The sequence below is a fragment of the Dufourea novaeangliae genome, unplaced genomic scaffold, assembly GCF_001272555.1.
Source record: "Dufourea novaeangliae isolate 0120121106 unplaced genomic scaffold, ASM127255v1 scaffold162, whole genome shotgun sequence".
NCBI classification, from domain to species: Eukaryota; Metazoa; Arthropoda; class Insecta; order Hymenoptera; family Halictidae; genus Dufourea; species Dufourea novaeangliae.
This window is the reverse complement of record NW_015374046.1, coordinates 297,223-318,407: the sequence shown is the minus strand read 5'-3', so window position 1 is coordinate 318,407 and position 21,185 is coordinate 297,223. Positions and strand designations below refer to the sequence as shown.

At 33.7% G+C, this 21,185-nt stretch overlaps 2 protein-coding genes across 2 annotated transcripts; one reads left to right on the top strand and one right to left on the bottom strand.

Annotated features, from left to right (window-relative positions):
* The first annotated feature begins 9,758 nt into the window (after positions 1–9,758).
* On the top strand, positions 9,759–15,106 carry LOC107189754 (endocuticle structural glycoprotein ABD-4). The gene is made up of 4 exons (XM_015578367.1): positions 9,759–9,770; positions 11,396–11,577; positions 13,489–13,750; positions 15,008–15,106. The coding sequence occupies exons 1-4, from the start codon at positions 9,759–9,761 to the stop codon at positions 15,104–15,106; spliced, it is 555 nt and encodes a 184-aa protein (XP_015433853.1).
* Positions 15,107–16,666: 1,560 nt separating this feature from the next.
* LOC107189644 lies at positions 16,667–20,747 on the bottom strand. The gene is made up of 4 exons (XM_015578227.1): positions 20,709–20,747; positions 17,883–18,136; positions 17,482–17,601; positions 16,667–17,237 (listed from the first exon to the last, which is right to left on the bottom strand). The coding sequence occupies exons 1-4, from the start codon at positions 20,745–20,747 to the stop codon at positions 16,667–16,669; spliced, it is 984 nt and encodes a 327-aa protein (XP_015433713.1).
* Positions 20,748–21,185: the final 438 nt, after the last annotated feature.

Below are 21,185 nucleotides of genomic sequence, written 5' to 3'. Positions count from 1 at the left end.
GCCGCGTTTATTATTAGTAATATAATACAGAAATATTTTGTATTGAAAGTATATTTATAAACGAACATTAACTTAACGTGAAATTATTGATTAATATTGATCTTTGATATTTTGGGACCAGAAGTCCTATTGTTTACAGCAATTGATATTTTGTTATTAATCGAGAACGTGGTACTATGTTATTCAGTTAACTAGAGAATGCAGTAACTTGATGACAATTAGTCGTATATTAATATTGTCATATCGAAACCATTACATTAAAATTATTCTACTAATGTCTTCATCAATCAAGACGATTACATAAAAATTATTCTAGTGTTGTTTACAAGTACGGTCAGTAGATTCAAAAATAATACTGAACTCATTAATGTATGAAATAAATGTCTACGAATATAGAATCAAAATAACGAAAACCACGCCGGTATGTTTAAAGTAGAGGGGAAAACATTGTGGTGCCTTCTTAGATGTGCATGTTACATACAGCAGTTAGCGCAATACCACGAGACGCGGCAGCACGTTTCAAAAATTGAAACCAGTGTTGAGGTTTCATTAGTATTTGCAAATCCCTATAAAGTATCGGTCTATAAAACGAAGACGTGTGTTGAGTTGCGTCGTTTGTGCATCTGTATGCACACCCTCGTGAAAAACCTTGTGTTATGTAATAATTTAACATGGGTGCACACATGTTAACTTATTGCACGATCATTGTCGTGACCGGTTGTTTTTATGCCAGTAGCAAAGAATTGTATCCAATTTTACGTAAACACGGGTAGTAATATGTATATCGAAACGTGCTGGTGTGTACTCACGACCACTTTAATGGAGTGTGAGCGTTAAATGCAGGGAAGTTACTACTGTGTTTGGCCAGCATGTATACAATGTTACTTAAACATATCGGTATGGTAGACGTACATGTATGTACTCAGAAGAAATGAGTATTTGTAAAGTCTGTCCCTTAAAAAGGACAGGGCCAGAGGTGTCCATCTACCACTTACGAGCAGCATTCTTCCCTTCCGGAGGTTCCCCCACTACGGGACTCTGGTTGACTCGCTCGAGTCAATCCGAGGTCGGTAGTCGGGGAAACCCACGAGGGGAGGCTCGTAATTGCTTGTAGCTCGTGGGTGGCATTTGGACACCTCTGGTAATAGAGTCAATTTTTATGATTGTTAGCATGTTAATCACTTTCGATTTCACCCGTTAGTGTGTTCTTTATTATTCTCAAAAGTCTTACCGTCATTTGTAATGAAATAAGAAAATTAATATAAGGTAAATTTATTTATCATTTAAATGCAGTATTAGTAAAATGTACAAACAAGTATTGCATATTGGTCAGTGATGCTTGATGAATATTCTTATTTGTATCGAAGATATATTTGTCTACATTTATATCTTTAATACAAATAGGAATATTCAAGAAGCATCACTGACCAATATATAATGCTTGTTTGTATATTTTACTAATGAAACAGTGAAGAAATTATATCAAATACGTACTACCACGTTACTCGAAAACAGATATAAACATTAAGTAGCGCATTTTGATACACATAGATTGAGCTAGAACGTAACGTTCTAGAGATATGTGATATTAGAGACCATGTACAAGAAGGCATTTCGTGACGGGTAGACCTCTGAGTCAAAGTGAACGTGTCTGTGATACTTATGATATATGTCTTACATTGGCTTTGACGACGAAATCGCCCGAGGGTTGTTCAATATATCTAGAGTCATGTATCTTACTGCAGAATCTTGCTTAGAGTCTTGCCAATTAAATTATACAACATTAACAAATAATGAATATTTGCTTTTCAATTTTTATTAATACAAAGTCGAGTCACTTTTATTCCAAGAGAATATTAGCCCGTTAGAAGAGAATGAACTCTGTAATATGTTTTTTAGTTAGGATTTTCAGGATATTGATTCCGTGTCCGTTGCTCAAACCCTTTCACGTGCCCAGGTGCTACTTGATTGGGTGAGAGCAACGGGGAACGATGACTTGATTTCATATAAATAACATGTGTATGCGACTGGCAAAATTAGCTTACCGTGCACGACGTATTTTCCACTTGTGTGTGTGTGTGTGGTTAGGCAGTGGAATTGCGTCGGTTTCTATTTCTATCAATTAACATTTCATCTGTAATTGTACCTTGGAAGAATTTTTTACAATTTCCGGTATCGGTCGTACATACTCCTTTGCATTATACAATGTCTATAATAAAATGTCCATGGAATATGTACTGATTTCGAGTCTCTCGTTATCATGCGAGAAATTTAACACGTAATCGATTTAAAGTATACCAAATATACGTACTTATAATACTTAGAGAATTTTTCTATTTTCGCAATGGATGCTAGTCTTTGCCAGTCGATTTCAGGAAAATGGTACGTACCTATCTAGAGTGTGCAAGTTGTGTATTACGCTCGGGTGTCGGAGGCGTCCCGGGACGTCCTCCCTAGGTGTTAGGCTAACTTGCACCCGGGCGTATGCTTGAGAACCGTGGAGTGTTGTGTGTTGGTGAGAATCTGTCTTTTGCCGTTTCTTTTTAAATATAGGGTTAGGTAGGTAGGTAGCATACTTTCTTGCGTGTGAATGTACGATTAGATTGTAAGTAGGTAGGGGCCGGGGCAGGCTATCACAGTCTCTAATCGGGTAGGCTCCCCCATTTCGCGTGATAGTCCTGCTACCGGGATCAATTGTAGCGTCGATTCGAAACTGGTCCAGACGGAGCATGCTGTCTGCTTCTGGTTTCGATTTCGATTCTTCAAATTGGTCAAATAGTTGTGTACGCGGTCGCGGTCGGAAGGATAGGAATGTCGAAACGAACGACCTGCTCGAGTGCACTCGTGGTACGATCGTACAAGACTCTTGCGAGTTCGGTTGATCGTCCACGACCGAGCAGTTTCAGGATTTCAGATTCGGGCGGACCGCCGAAGAAAAGAAGTGGCCCGACACAAACTGTGTATCGAAGAGGGCAGCAACGAATGGCTCTGCATCTTCGGATGCGGAGTCATTACTACTTTGTCACTGTACTCGCTTGTAGTTGTAGTAGTTAGTATTTTTGGCCAATGTATCGGCCCAACGACCAGCAATTTTGGGCAAAATCGCGGTTTGAATTAGTGTTGCGGATGAGACTAGATCACGGGTTGCATTAACCTTGTAAATTGTTAATATTGATCTTCTTAATTGCTTGGAGAATAGTGTTGCGAATGATGAAATCGTGTTTGTATGAAAATCATTTTTATATTTTCAGAATAGTGTTGCGATAATGACTGAGCGCGATTGTTTATACTTGTTATTTGAATGAAAGTCTTGTTGGATTAAAGATCACAACTTTAATTGATTTCTATAGTTCTCGTCTTTTGTTGAATTAGTGTTGCGAGATGAATTGATCGGATTTGGCTTAGTGTTGCGATCTATGAAACGCCCAAAACTATGCTGGAACCACTATCAAAATGGTTACACCGATTTCTTCAACCTAAAGGCAGTGTTGCGTATTATGAGATGAAGGTGCACGGGAGCTTTTTCATTTTTATATTTATTAAATTAGCGTGGCGAGCAAAGAAAGAGCACCACTCGCGTTTTTTGAAAGTCCTCTGAACATCAATTGACATTAAATGATTAGTGTTGCGAGTGATAAGCGCCGTACGCGGCTGCTCTCGCGAGTTTTTTTCATAATATATTCAATTATTTAGTGTTGCGTAAAGAAATATAATTATCCACTCACGGGTTTTCCTTTTGATGAAATGAAATGTAAAGAGTGGACAGATTCAGCGCCTTATTGTGGCTGCTATTTTTCTGTTTCTGTATCATTTGCCAAGTGTTTGCGTTGGAAATATTGCTGAAAAACATATTTATTTTGCTAAAAGAAGTGTTCAATTTTTGTTATAATGACAGAATCATTCTTTTGTAATTTCTTGAACCATTAATATTTGCTACATACACATTGAAGATTATATGTATATTAAATTGAAGATTAGTAATTACTGACATTTGACACAAGAATAATGAAAATTAAAGTCAATTTGAGATTAAAGTTTAATTAGAGTCTTTTGAAGTAGGCATGACTATTTGTTGTTAGAGGTGTTAGTAGATTAACTATTCAATCGTAATACGTTACTTGCATACAATATTGATATCAAAATAGTGTACATTTTTGTAAATTTTTTGAATCTCTCTGCAAAAATCGAAGTTTCTTCGCGATTATTGCTAAACTTGATAATTAATGAAAAGCTTGCAACTGAAAAAAATATGCAAATGCAAATTCGATACTTCATATTGATAGCAATTTTTCAAGTAGAATCGCCGTTAATTTGTTATTGTTATCTCTATACGAGTATAATTTCAATTTCGATACAGTAAAATACGATTATTTCGATTTAAATGGTTTCATTATGTTAAATATTAATTATTGCATACCACAAATAAACTAATAGAGTCGCGATAAAATCTATTCTTGTTTCGTCTTTGCACAGAGACATAATTCATTTTTTGCTTAAAATTCATTTGCTTAATAGTCGAGTCTACTTAGTCGCGATAAAATCTATTCTTGTTTCGTCTTTGCACAGAGACATAATTCATTTTTTGCTTAAATTCATTTGCTTAATAGTCGAGTCTGCCGTTTTAGTAAATTCATTTTTTTCGATAAAAAACACTGGTAACCTTAATATTTTGTGTGTACTAACCCGTTTCCTTTTCAGCTTCTTACTCACTGAATTAGTTTGTTTCAGATTATCTACATAAATTCCTACAATGAACACAAGTTTGTCAACATGAGAAGATAATATATTGAGTTTTCTGTTTCAGATTAGGTATCGTCGTGGGATTAAATTTCAACTCGACCGAAATAAAATGTCTACAAAACCATGTTATTATATTATGTATTCTTATTATGTATATGTTGTTATTGAAATTCTTATTGAAATTTATGCAAAATGAAATGTCCGTCACCATGTTTTATTGTGATATATACTTTGAATATCTATTATAGGACCAAAATATGTATAAAAATATATCGATAAACTTTTATGCTTATTACATGTTATTGAAATTGTTATTGCAATTATTATTGAAATTTATGCATAATGAAATGTCCATTAACATGTTTTGTTGTGATCCTTTGAACTTCTGTTTCAGGGATCGCCGTATTATCAAATTTCTTTGACCTTCTGTTTCAGGAATCATCGCAGATTCAAACTTTAAACTGAAGTACCCACACCTAATAATAATATCTTGTTCTAATCTTACAGAGTTTCTTTCAGAAATCTTCATATGCAGACCAATAATAATGTCTTGTTCTAATCTTTCAGGGTTTGTTTCAGAAATCTTCATTTGAAGACCAATAATAAATAATGTAGTTTAACATAGTTCGTCATAAACTTAATAACTGCTTGGTACATAGAATATTAAGTGCATAAACAAAATGATCGATGGAACTTTTTTCATTCCATCTATCTCTTTCGTTTCAGTTTAAGATATTCTAACTAGTGATGGGCAACATCGACTAAATTAAACTATCGACTAATGACTATTTAGTCGCAACATACTATCGACTATTTAGTCGATAGTTTTTAGCCGACTGAAATTTTGCTTTGTAGGTTATGTATAGATTATGTCGTCAACTTTTCAGCACCATTGGTGTATTTACCTTTTAGAAATGTATTAGTTCATAGATAGAATTTCAAAAATATAAGTGGTAACCAAGTTTTTTTAAACAATTACTAATATTCGATTTTTTGTAAGGTATTTAATATTGGCACTTGAAACATTAACTGCTCTAAATTTTTTCTGAAAATCAATTAGGTTATAAGCAATAATTTTCACAGTTCTTGGTAATGCATAAAAAAATATATGGCACAATTGCAATTGGTTTGCATCGCGAAGAAAATAATCAAGATCCAGTCAATAACGATCAATAGCTCGAAAGTTCGAGCGAGTCGCTTGAAGCGACTAAATTTAATCGACTAAAGTAGTCGCTTCAAGCGACTAATATTAGTCGCCTGAAAGTAATCGCTTCAAGCGACTAAAGTAGTCGACGATTGAAAAAATTAGTCGACTGAAAGTAGTCGTTGGTTACTATCGACTAAGTCGATAGTTTTAGTCGATGGTGCCGATCACTAATTCTAACATATCCCGAGTAACTATTCAATCACTTAGCTTCAATTTTTCTCGCTGTAGTTTTGTTCGGTCCGGTCACCTTGCGATACAGGCAGGTGAATCGGCCGTCGTGTTTGCGCATTAGTGCAAATTGACTGGATTCCCTAACTGTATTGCCCTCCCGCGTCATACCCACGCTGCACGCTGATCCGTATTACCGTGTCGATTCCATGCGGCAGTCGGAATATCCGGTGTACAGGATCGGTACATTGCGTTGGGATTTTACACCGATGACGCTGCGCGATTCCGATTCGTCCATTTTGTTACAGTGTCACAGTTGCGAAAGACCAACGTTTCGTATTCGATCGTGTGCGCCGGGTATGACGTCGGCCTAGTGTGGTGTTCCTGTGGAAGCACGTCGGGCTAAAGGTACATTTATACACCGGGCCCGTAAAACGGTTCGACCCGTGGTTTAAATGTGCCGGATCTTCCCGAACGGAGATGACAACGACGTGCGGCTGGAATCCCTGCAACGGGGGGCTGGGAGAAAGGAAACAGACACGTGAACGCGACAGTCGAGTCCATCCTTTTTCATACTGAGACAACGATCTCTCTGAATATACGTACTCACCTTCTGAGAGTAGGTATACGTAGTATATATACCCTCCCTTTATCTTTCGAATAAATACTCGGTATATTAGCGTTTCGTACAAGTTGTTTTGTACCAATAGCATTAAGAGTATTAAGATTATATTCAATAGTATACCGGTATATATTAAGATTAATATGGACTCCACTATTGGAGTATTAACCCTTTCAGATCTGAATTTTCTTTTAAGAGTAACAAAAATATTTGATTACACATTTTAACTCAGTAGGCTGTTTAGATAGTTTTTTTTTGAAGAAAAACAAATTTTGTAAGAAAGTTCATCTACACAAATGTGACCACCAGGTCTGAAAGGGTTAAGATAGTAAATCTAAGCTGAAGAACGAAGACATCCGACGAGGGAATTTAGTTTTTTATAGGTTTAGGCTCAAGAAAGAAGTCATCCGCCGAGGGATGTTAGTACCGATCGTATTAGATAATTAAGATTTAAGTTATTTATAAGGTTTATTGTGAAAGGTGGATAGATGCAGAACTTGTGATTCCATCTACCTGCCTTGGGCCTCCACTCGCAGCAACCTCCTCGTGGTGAGGCCCGGGCAATCGGTATTGTCTTCGGTAAAGTATTGTAAAACGAAGATAATATTGAGCTAATGGCTGCGAACTTTGCATTTATTTCGTAACAGCATGTTCTATGTTACAGCGGACTTTAAAGGCGAAGGTAGCTATACATATATATATATATATGTATAAACAGGCATTATTTTTCTTCGTAACGAATTACATTCGAAGCTTAAAGAACGTAGACCAGTACACTCTAGCATCTGGGAACAAGTAATTACAAGAACATGGGTAAAATCATAATTGTTTTCAACGGTTTACTCTGTATCCCGTCATGCGTCCCCCGTTTAGTTCACTTTGGACAACTCTTACAACGTTATGCTGACAGCCTCTGTCTTGACAAAGCACTTGATTTGTAGTTGAAAGAACGTAGATTAATCCCCTTTCAGTGACAATAACAATAAACGACCAGAACACTGTTAAAATCGCATTTAATCGCGGAATATGTACCACTATTTTTTAGCCTGGTGGTGCCACCCGTGGCAATTCGCTCAAACTGCTAGTCAAATCATACCGACTGGTGAGTGAAAATTCCTCGTGATAGAAAAATGCCAATATCTCAGTAATTAAGCTATCAAAATAACCGTCGTTAGTCTCAAATTATTTCTGACGACTTAATGCATGGACCCAATACTGCAGAATCCCAGAATAAGTAACATTATTTACGCCTGTATTAACGTTGACCCCTTACGAAGCGGCAACCCTAATTACAACAGGTTTGGATCGCATTACACCGTTGAACGGCCATAATTTTTCTTTGTAACGAATTACATTCGAAGTTTAACCCCATAATCGGAAAAATTACTTCTGACATTACATACAAATGTACCACAATATTTTTATATAAAAGACCATTTACTATCTATTTTGCAGATAACAAATTTCTGATTTTTAATTTGTGAATATCTCATTAAATATAATATTTGCGATGGGGGCAATTTTAGATTCCGAGGGAGCAAATTGGGAGCAATTTATTAAGATACAAATTGTTAAGAAATACTAATATCTCGCACCAAGTATTCTTCGGTAGTCTCCCCACTTAAACGACCAAACAGGAGGCTTGCTTCTTGACCCTAGCAGCGAGCGATCCACCCTGTATGTCTTCTACGCATCCACTTACAAAAAAACTAAACACGTCAATTTATATTCCCTTTGGAACTATTCAACTTTTATCTAAAACATTTTTCACTAAAATCGTTACTTACGCAGTAATCGAAGTGATTCTAGTTATGTGCTACATCCTCTATACCTGCTTGTAGAGGTCTGTCCGTTAGTGGATTTTTCTATTTGTGGTGGAAGTTTTTGTACATTAAAAGTTCCTGTGGTTTCAGTCTCGCGCATCTAGCGGTTTTACTATAGTAATCCCCTTTTTATTAGAAATTGTAAAGTAAAGATTTCGAAGTATCCGTATTTATTATATTGGTCCATAGGTCCTAATATATTTTTTAAACAAATTGGTATTTTGAAAAAATTGGTTTGGTACGTAGTTATCTTTAATCATATGGAACAAACAATTTTTGTTAATAAATATTTTTCCATAGTCGGTTAATTTGCGACATATTTAGGAGAATGTGTCTTTCATCCCCCAATTTGAGGGTTGCTTTCATGCTCTCGGTGTGAATATCAGCAGTCAGACGTGTCAAATATTTTTCAATGTATTATCCCTGTACCAAATTTCATCAAAATCGGCGTGTTACGCTTGAATGATGTTCCATGTCAGCCAGACATTTTGACCATCATGCTAGTTCGGCCTGAGTCTTTTTGATTTTTTGTCTATCGACTTATCTAAAAAATAAGATATCTTCAGGCCCAATTAATTTTACAGAGACTTATAATTATACTTAGACCCAATTAATTATACTTAGACTTTATATTTACTGATCACTGTTTCGATCATGAGAACAAGAAGCAATGAGTGAAGTGTTTAAAATATAAGTAGAAAGCGTGTGAGCATTTACTTTAATGAAAACATTTATTTAAAATATGTATTATTCGTTTTTCGATCATCATACCTTAACATCTTTTTATGCAGAACAACCGGAGGAATTGATTTGTTTACAAATAACATATATATGTTTGTGTTAAAAAAAATTGTGTAATTGAGTATTTCACAAACATCTGGTCTGTAGAAAGGAAATCTTGTTTAAACCATTGAATCTTTTTTTTAAATATTTCTTTTCGTAATGGTAACTAGGAAAGAGATATGGTCAATTATATATCATCCATATTTGATACAATCGCCTATGTTAGGGCATTCAATGATTATTATATCATCGAGTATACGTGCATATATAGCAACGCGTCTTGAGTCGCTCATCTCTATCCGAGTGGGGATAAAGTGAGAGTTGGTATAAAAGGTGAATTCTTTACTTTAGTGGAGTTACAATCGGTTGGACCCAATCTGCGTCTCGTTTTTGTGCAACAGTTCCTTCTTCGAAGATGAAGAGCATCGTAAGTAATCATTATGTAAATATATTCAGCCCTGTTTACTATATGGCTGTGTGACATTTATTTTCGCTTATGTTTGTGTATATCTACATTCATGTAGTAAGCATTATACAATATATACGAATACATGTATTAGTTTCCTCTACTATTACAAAGGGAAAATAATTTATTCAATAACAGAATTTTTCATAAAAATCGTAATGATAATTGTAATGAAACATTCTGAATTTATTTAAAATTACATTTTGTTTATTTATATGTTCCATTGCTGCGAACAAATAATAACGCTAATGTTTATTTATTATGATGTTTTTTGATGTAATGATTATAATCTACGATGTAACAATTTCAATTACTTTTCTAAGGAATAAATATAGTGATACGACATCATATTTTTATATCATTATATCGTACCGCGACAATTGTATATGACATTGGTGTAAACAGAACTTCTTAATATTTTACTTTTCATGTAACAGTGCATACTATTCCATTCATTCTTCTATTCAAACAATGAAAACTGTCTGAATAATTCACAGAAATTGGTTTGCATACATTTGTAACACATACAGTTCGTACTGGCAAGCTTTTGAGGGGTATCAAAGCATTTAACACAATATATGAATTATAATGCTGAAAGTTTCATACTACATTTATGGAACCATGTATCGATTTAACCGAACCTCAATCAGATTTGTCACGTCACGCTTTAACGAATACTGTTTATTATGTTATTATATATTCGAAAATTTTATTTTCATAAATTATTAACAACGTGATTATGACTGAAGTAGTTTTTTTAAAACAATTTATAAATATAGATATCCATAGCGTAGATTCACTGTGATACTGACTTACATACACTAGGTAAGGCTTATTAATATTTTTCCACCTACGTTTGTTTCACTTTAGTAAAAAGGGTTTTCCTTTTCAAAAGAACTATTTTTTATAATAAGCGACATAAAACTAGCAAAGGTCATGATCATTCATTGAAAGTGTCTTTCCCCAATGAGGGGGCAAATACTTATTAGCGGTAATGTACCTATATAATCCTATTACATATTCTTTTTCGGCAATAATGATCGTAATATTATTTTATACAATACTACAATGATTACAATTAATTGTTCTTGAATAACTCATTAGTTTAGATCTTGAAATTTATTACTATTTTTATTTCTGCAAATGAACTGATTTTTGAAATGTATGTTGATTAGTAAGATCGTTCAGCAGATCAGTAGATCGTTAATTAGATTTTGCGTAATTATTATAACATACAGTTAGGTGATCTGAAGTGAAAGAGAGACAAACTAAATTAACGAATTCGGAGACTCCTCGCAGGTCAAGAGTAAATGACCTGCGTTGGCATTTACTTCTCACTTTCACTCATCTTGCTACCTCTCCATGGAAGGATGCTACAATGGAAATACCGTTGTTCAGTCGTCCGCCCTACTAAAATTTAGTTTCATTACAAAGCATCTCCGTGATTCAGTTATACGACATTATACAATTATGACACATTCAGTTACAAGATATTGACAACACATGCAATATTGAGTCATTATTACATTTATAAATTTCACACATCATTACGACGTTTTGTTTGATGTAATGTTTTATTACATTAGGTGATATCCATAATTTTGGGGTTGGCAGCAGCTCAAGATTCAAATTACAACGCTCGTAGCTCCTATCACGATAACGATAGGCAAAATTCCCCAGTTGAAGAAAGAAAACCTCATAGCACAACACCCGTTCCAATATTACATTGGAATAAGCAGCAAGAACACGATGGAACGTACAAAACGAGGTATTAATTATTAATTATAGTCTCTTAATATTATAGTTGGATGTTATTGCATGCAATTCTGACGTTGAGAAAGTTAATTTAGCCGTGAAGCATTGCATATTTAATTGCATTACACTTTTAGTGCCTTATTTTTGTTCTTTATCCTTTGATACTCATCGAATTTATAAGATTATTTTGAGTAAAAATAGTTCACTACATCGCGACATCACGGTTTATCAAAAGTGCAATTATAAACACCAAGCAATATTTATTATTCTAATTCTTTTTAGTATCGCGTTTATAATGTGTTCATTACACAAAATAGGTACGGACTAAAAGAAGTATCTCTCGTGAGAATTGCTTCACCACAGGAAGAAGATTTGTTTAAGATTTTATTGTGACCAAAGGAATTATCAATTAATACATCTATGCAAAGCATATAATATAACAAGTTTTACACATTCAGTCTAGCCGTTATCAAACAGGGAAACACACATTAAAAAACAAGTAATGATGCTTTATTTGCATTTAGCATTAAAAACAACACTGATTTACTTATAATATAATGAAGGAGTTTTTCTTCAAATATAAAGCATTGAAATTCTGTATTATGCGTAAAATACATCTGACACGACGGGTTATTATATTTGAGAGTCTAATTGAGAGTTTATTCTATTTAATAGTCGGTTTGTATACACTTGACCCAGACAGCACATGACGCCTTGAAGACGGCTTAAAGACGACTTAGACCTAAAATAGCCGTAAAATAGACGTCTGTAAGGCGTCAAATCTCGGCGATTGATATAAGTTATATCAAACTTTATTCAATAGCAATTAATTGCATTAAATTCTACACATTTCGTTGAATTTAATATTAATTATAAAATAACATTACTCTATACTTTTACATAATGCAAAAAGCGAAAAATGTAAAGAAGGTAACAATACTTAATGGCAATGCTTTTTTCATAAAATATCGTAACTGCTCATAACTTTATTTTGCAAATATTGTTTTTTCTTTAATGTATCAATATGTTTACGTTATATGCATAATACTTACTTTACAATCGACACACTTTGGTTGTATCTTCCGTAAGTAGTTGCATGACATTTGCATAGTTGCGTACGATACTCAATCTAAAAACTGGATCTTACGTCTTATTGCCAATGCAATATTATTGAAGCATTGATCTCTAAAATTTTATGCACTATTATACAGGCGATGAGTACAGCTAAATTATGAATATGTGAACAAGCAGGTCGCAAAACATAATATTATGTACACGCTGCATAAGTTCTGATTGATGTTAGTAATAATTTATTCTTTAAATAAAAGACAAACGTTTATTTTAGGTATTTGTTTATGACTTCTCGAGCTAGCATTCTCTGAATCAAACATCAAATGTTTAGATAATTTTTTAATTATAGATAGTTTAGATATTTTTAATAAATAAAAAGTAGTCGTTGTGTTAGTTGAATTATAGTGTAGTAGCAATGGTGTTACACACTCCTCTCGATTATTGTCTGGCTTCTGCTACAGGATTATTGTCTTATCCCCACCACTGGCGGGAAGGAGGCCGTGGAATCTGTCAAGCGCATGCTTTGTTGGCCCTCCGCTTTGTGCCAGCTTCGGACAGAAAACGAATTTACGAGGGTCTAAAGCATTTCCCCCTATAAGATTATTGTCCTGGCGCGGCCCCGAGTTCGAGACAATACTCGAGAGGAGTCTGTACCGATATTTCTTTTTGGAAAGATTTCGCTCAATCTCTAGAATCGGTTATGGATTTAAAACTTGAAGACGAACGCAAACCATTATTTTCCTTACATTAGACAAAAATGCCTATATCTTCCTCGAAAATAATCGGACGAGAATAGCATGTTTTTACTCACACAAAGACGATTCCAAATTTGAAGTGCATAAATTATTCGCAGTTATGAAACGGGAAATAGCATCATCGCTGAAGAGAGTGGTTACATCAAGAAGGTAGGCGAAGGCGACGAACAAGGAGAGGCATTGGTCCAACAAGGAAGCTACTCATATATGAGTCCCGAAGGGACGCTAATCACTATTCACTACACAGCTGACGAGACTGGCTTTCACGCAACCGGTGATCATATTCCCACGCCACCGCCAGTCAGTGAGGAGATTCAGAAAGGCCTCGACCTCATCTTTGCAGGCATTCGTCAGCAAGAGGTACGACCTATGGGTTATCTTTTTCCCACTCCGGGACTTTTACTTTCTCCCACTGATGTTCCTTTTACCTACGAGCTCTTTCCTCTTTTTTCCTTGTTCCTCTTTCAACTATCCGATCTTTACCTCTTTCCTTTTTCCGCCTTTAGAAACTCGTGTCTTTCTCTTCCATGCTTTTATTCATTCTAAGTCGAGCAATTTTAACACACGATCCTGATCCTGAACTGCGCCTAAATAGACCGATACCTGAATTTTTTGACGAGTATCTTTTTTAACAATATTTTACGACAAATTTTTAAGAATGATACCTGTAATCCGCTAACCGCCCAGATAGCATACGATGCCTTGGAGACGTCCATTTTACGACTATTTTACGTCTAAGGCGCCTTTAAGCCGTCTTCAAGGCGTCATTAGGCGCCATGTGCTATCTGGGCGCTTGCATTCAGGTATATAACATAATGAAAGTTTGGTTTATGTTTATATCAAATGAATATTAAATAGGTTGATTTAAGGAAAACAAAATGTTATGCTAAGATAACTTTCTGGTTTTTCAAAATATGACAGCCGAAAATAGTTTTTCTATGAGTGCACTAATCAAAGACAAAAATATGTGAGGGGGGGATAACCTAGAGTTATAACCGGATAGGTAAGACTCTTTGTAACAAAATAAGTCGGATGTCTAAAAGAACATTTTTGCACATATTATAAAATAATACATATATGACGATAGGGCTTTGTTTTCGAGACGAATGACGGATAAGATTCGGGTAATGTGTCCGACTATTTCTTGCCTTTTCTACTTATTGTGAACACGAATATTCAATTCAAATTCAAATTTGATTACAGTAACTGCTCAATAACTGATCATTTCGGGGCAGTGTAGAGAGCCTAATTTCCAGGAACTGATCGATCTGAAAAGGGTTACAGTAGAAGTCTGGAGAGGATTCAATAAAATTTAATATATAAAACATTTTTTAAAGGCTAAGAATATATCGACTCGATGAATATTCTTCTTTAGAGTGTACCAATATAGTTTAATTCTAACGAACTGTTCGACCAAAAATGTAGGAACTGCGCATTTAAGTGGGCAAGTCGTTATGCACAGCGTTTTCCTCGAAAACATACAAACTATAGATGTCCCTAGGTAACATGTTGAGAGACTGAAAAAATAAACCAGACATCTATTTGAACGTTTACATTCTCAATTCCAGGTACGACTGAATATATAAATTTCCTAATAATCGAATAAACTGTTTTCAGGAGGCAGACGCACGAGAAGCCGCACAAAAGCTCCAACAACAACCCTTAAACCAGCAAGTAGATCGACGAGACAATTACGATCGAAAACACCGAAAGTGAGGAGGACGAAAAATTAAGCTCTACCTATACACATCCGACGTACAGAGGTGGTCGAAAGAAAGTCTAAAATTAATATTTTTCTTTTTGGGTTATTTTCGTTTCATAGTTTACCGTTCCTGAGCCCCACTCTCTGTAAAACATATTCACTTATTTATGAATAAAATAAATACTTCACTGAGACAAAACTAAATTTTTTCATTCTGTTGTTATGATAACACTGCAGTGTTGCGCTAATAATATGTGTACGGTAGGCTGCAATAGCAAACTATAATAAGTCTTACAATTAGTCATGATTAGACTGCGGATTTTATGCATTTATAGCACACACGATATGCTCTAGAATTCACTATACATAAGTGTTTGATAAATTTTAAATAAATTTTTATTTTCTTTGGTACCTGGTAGAACAGTAAATAAAGTAAGCAGATCCTAGTTTGACTCCAGATTCTGTAAGCTAGTAAACTAAGTCCCAAAAATTTATATTTGACACTTTTTCACTGCTACTCCATAGAAACTTTATACACATATATTTTTCATTCTTGCAAATATAAATATTATTTTATGCATTTTGTATGATGTTACAATAAACATTCAAGTTATACGTGCTTTATCCGAATTCGATAAGAAATAATTAGGCATTCCATTTAAAAAACTGAAGATGACCCTCATATCTCGATAAAAAAGCAAATTAATAAAAAAAAGATTAGAACATTGTATGCCCACCAGGAAAGCATGCAACATTTGTTTGAAAAATTTGTTCGTACAACAAATAACTTACGAGTTATTTGAAATCGTCGTATTACGAGTCTCACCCTGTATTATTAAACTGAAGCTGTTGGTACGTAAATTCACATTCTTATATGATGGTTTATATTGTTTATAAGCACTTGTTCATTTATTAAAAGCTTTAATCGGCTAGGAATAAAATGAAAACCTTATGTAATATTATTAATGTTGTTATTTTCATGTGTTTTGTTTGTTCATATGTGCTATAAATGTATAAATGCTATAATAGGGCTGGTACTTGTAAAAGTGTGTATTATAGAGTACGTTGTAGGTTATATCGTGATCGTTAGAAAAAAAGACACATTGCTTAATTTTTTTAATATCGTAGTCTTACTGGTATTCGAATGTGAAATGTAAGTACATTGTATAAACAAATGTAATAAAATTACCTAATTTCCCTGTATTATTTTGGTAGCTACCTACATATAACTGCGTTTTAACTAACCTTGATGAAACTAAATTGTGAGTTATTCATATAAAATAACTAATACTCTTGATTCAGGATATTTCACGTATTTTCACTATATTTTCGAAACTTTAAATACTTGTGAAGTATTAAATATAATAAAGTAGCTTAATATGGCACCTAAAGTTAACAATTAAAAAAGTCTTATAAATTTCTTCATTATATTCATCATATTACTTGTTACTAACAAATCCGATTGTCAACCTTAATACTTTAGATATTATTTATTCTGCCTCAATGGTGGCACTAATATTCATCATATTACTTGTTACTAACAAATTCGATTGTCAACATTAATACTTTAGATATTATTTATTCTGCCTCAATGGTGGCATTGGCGAAGGATCATACGGTGTTCCAGCAAAACCTACGTACTTATTATTCTTCAGATGATGAAAATTCCCGCTATTTGAATCTGTTTTGTAATAAATTACTCTTCTAATGCCAAATGGATCTATATAACCGAAAGAACCAACATTACTTCCAGTTGAGTCTCGTTCTTCCTCGTGATACTGTCGTCGTAGATAATACTGAAATCCGTCGGAAGTACTATGTGTTCCATCGTATGGAGGATATTTGTCAGCTTTGCTTCGGGAAGTAGGTGTTTCTAATTCGAATGTGTTCTTTAGGTCTTTGTAGCGTGCATTGTCCCTACTATCGGATCGTTGATAAAGATTGTAGTAAGTATTTCGAAGCTGTGGATAATTTTTCACATTTTGTAATCCGGAAGAAAAACTTGCTTGATCCGTATTATAATAAGCTTCGTTTGAAGCAGATACAGGAGAAACATCTATTCGAGGTCTGACTGTACTAGTGACATAAAAGCCAGAATTAATATCATTTTCAAGTAATGGAGCAACATTGTTTGTTTTCCAATGCCTGAAACAGAATGGATTTTCCATAATTAGTATACATTTGTAATAATACATGAAGAAAAATGTATTTGTAAACTAATGAATATTTGATTGCACATATAATTAAAGTTAATTGAAAGTATTTTTGTACAAGGAGAACAAACTGAACAACTTATTTAGTGTTACAACGATTTACATTGCAATAATATGAACGTATTTTTGCAAAATATTTCATTCAGTTAGAATATTAATCTAATTTAATACAATACCTGAAAGGATTGGGCGGTCGGGTTGAATCCACAAGAATCCCGGTTTGAGGAGGTACTCCTTTCGTTTCCACAATAGTATCGTAAATAGGTTTGCCTTTACCCACGTATATCATTTTTGATCTAATGACAATATATAAGTAATTAGTAAGTTAAATTATCTATCTTGCAAATCGTTAAAAAAAGTCGTACTTTCTAAAGGTATAGAATTTTTACTGCTTATCAATTATTGATTATCATTTCCTAAGATCCCTTAGAAATATAATAAAATATAACGTAAGTATCACAGAAATATGTACAATCAAAATAACATTTAATTTAAAACATTTGCATTATGTCCGGAATCGTTAACATGAATGTAAATAAATGAAAAATTAATATACAAATATAACATATTTCTTTACCTTAATATACGAAATCCTTTGCTATCAGCGACGTAATCTTTAAGCCGTAAGTATCCCAGAGGATCTAACCAGCCTTCTGTACCAATTACTGTCCCATCAACTAACCTTTTCTCCTTTCTATATTGTCCATTTAACGTTTGAAAACGAAAATGTCTTTCAGGACCTTCATCCGTCTGAATATGGTATTGTGTATTTGGAATGAAACTCCAGCCGCTGTTATCAGCATTTCCCGCATTTAAACATGATACTGAAATCTAAAATAAAAATAAACTGTTTTGTTGTAAATAGAAGGTATGTATTGTTCTTTATAGTTTACTATTATTACATTTCTTGTAATAAAGGAATCTTATTAAAACTACATAGATTCAATATACATATAGTAATGTTAATACATATACAATGAAATATATTTGTTCTTTGTCTGTTAAAAATGTGAACAATATTATTGTCACGTAATTGTTGGACGAATCAACACATCTACTAGTAATTATCCGATCGGATATGTGTCATAGTAAAAATGTTAATGCTCAATGTACTTGATATTCATTGGCACTGGTTCAGTTCCTATATGGAATCGCGTCCTTCACTATATCGAATTTATATGCATGACACGTTGCATTAATTATTTATGTTTCACTCAAGAAAATTTCAGTATAACGTTCTGCTACGATAAATGTTTCATCGTTACAGATACAAGGTATATAGTTCTTATACATAATAAGTACACAGTACATATATGTACATCCTTCAATTTATAATGTACAGGATGTATTAGGGCGGGTAATACGACTGGCCACAGGGTGATTATACATATAGTATAACAATGAAGCAAAACTTTTTTTTAATTATATTAAACCTTTCTAGGATATAATATACGTTTTATACGCTGAATATGCTGTTCATAATTGATTTATATGAAATAGTTCAGTAAGCATTTCTTTATGGACAAGAAATTCTATGAACCGAATGTGTAATGCATATTGATCCCTTCGAGTTTCTAGGTATATTTATTGATATATTTATTTGTGATCTTTGTTGTTAGATTATGTTAAAATAAGAGATTAAACTTATGTTAATAAAGATTTTGTAATTATATTAAATTTTACATGACTCTAAATGGGCACCTAATTTTGGTCCATCCACAGAGCAAAATGGGGTATTCCGACACTTTTGGAAAATCTTATTTCCCTTGTAGTCAAATATTTTGCTTAAATACAGAGTTCCACTTTCTGATAATTCAAGGTTAACTTCAAACTCGCAGTGGAGTTTAACGTTTTTTTAGCCCTCGCAATTTTTATTAGCAAAAAAATATATTAGGTATACCATTTTACCCTATTTTCCCCTATTCAGGAAATTCTAACTTTTAAATATGCTTCTTAACGTCATTTTGTAAGCTGATTCAAATGCATTTCGTACTGCAAATAAAACATGATCATATGTACTATAATACCCTTTTCAGGAACTTTGTTGTACAACAAATTTACAATTTGTTATGTACTGGGCTATATTTTTTGTATTGCAAGAGACATTATATCATATGTTCCAATAAGGTATTACTCATCCGTCCGCGTATATGTTTGTTTTCATAGGCTGCATTGTGAATTCTTATGGTGTAAAAAGAAGAACAAGTGACTTGTTTTAAAAGAGACAATAAGACTCCTCAACTGGAGCTGAATTTAAATAGCGAGAAGAGAATACTCTTACAATTCTTTCACTCGTTCTTCACGCCATACGAGCACCAGAACTGACCTCTTTTCAAATATGAACTGCCAATGAGTATACCTATATACAGGGTGTTAATTTTAACTCGAGCACCTAAATTATTTCCGCTGCTATTGAAAGTAAAAATGACTAAATAGGATGTATGTACATGGTTTTAAGGTGTGCATCTGATGTAGATAAAAAAAATCCTGTGAAGGTCATTTTAACGATTTTTTCAAGGGCATCGTATTTTTTTGCATGTTAACATGTATTTTTTATAACCCGATGTGGTAGGCGGCGTCAAGATCAGTTCAATGACCTACACACCATGACCTTGGAGTGACCTTGAAGGCGAAGAAATCAGCTTCAATTTGAAGAATGCAGAAGTGAATAAACGTTATAAGAATTAAAAAACATTTTATCACCATCAGATGCACGCCTTGAAACCATGTACATCCTATTTAGTCATTTTTTCTTACTTTCAATAGTAGAGGAAATAATTTAGGGGCTCAAGTTAAAAATAACACCCTGTATACTAGAACTGTTACTTTATGCGATACTCAAGTATCCGAGTACCCGTAAGATACCCGAGTAAACAAAAATTACCCTTCGGATACCCGATTGTGCATACAGTCGGTGTCAAAATTATTCGTACACCCTTTAAAACGGGGAACAACTTTTTTAAAATTGGTCCAAATGACTTGAGTTATTTTGTGAAGTTAAAAACATTAGTTTACTAAATGATGTGTAAAAAAAAATTGAAGAAGTTGCAATTGGTTGGAATCACGAAGAAAATAGTAAAGGTCGTTTTTTACAACTTTTTAACTTGAGGCTCTAATGAAAATTTAATAAATACATATCGAAGATTTATGTTAGTTGTATAAAATTGAATATTCTAGTAATCTATTTTTTACATTGTTATTATCTACAGATAGAACATTATTTGTTACTTTTTACAATTATATATCTCGATAAATCTTGATTAGAATTGTGTAGTTTCTTCAGTAAGATATGAAATAAATAGTTCCGCTTTATCAATTTATTCAATTGTACTAAATGCTAAAGTTTATGAAATACTAAAAACTATTAAACAAATCGACGCAGAAGATTATGAACACAGCCTACCGTAAAAAAATGTACGCCAACCAGACCCCACAGAAGCATAGTTGTTACAGTTTCTATTTAAGTATCTTAGAATTGTATCAGCATCCTTCTTTCTTTTTTTTTTCTTTGCTACTGTTCTAATCGGTATCATGCGGTAGAAATAAAACATATATTGCCATCTGTTGAAAAATTGACTGTGTATAATTCAAATTAATATAATTAACATTATTTCGAATCAAAATATCCATTTATCAAATACATAGCCTTTTAATATATCAGTTATAAAGGAGTTTAAATTTAAAATAAGACTGCGCAAATATTTTTTATTCTCTGCAAATGACGCTAGTAAATATTTATATACATTATTCAGTTTGACATAAGGCAAGATGCTGACTGGGTAAGAAATCGGAAAGAAAGGGGACGACAAGAGCACCACAGTGTATCACCAGCACGCGGGACTATCAGCGAAGCGAACACAAACGACGCGATGCGGGAACT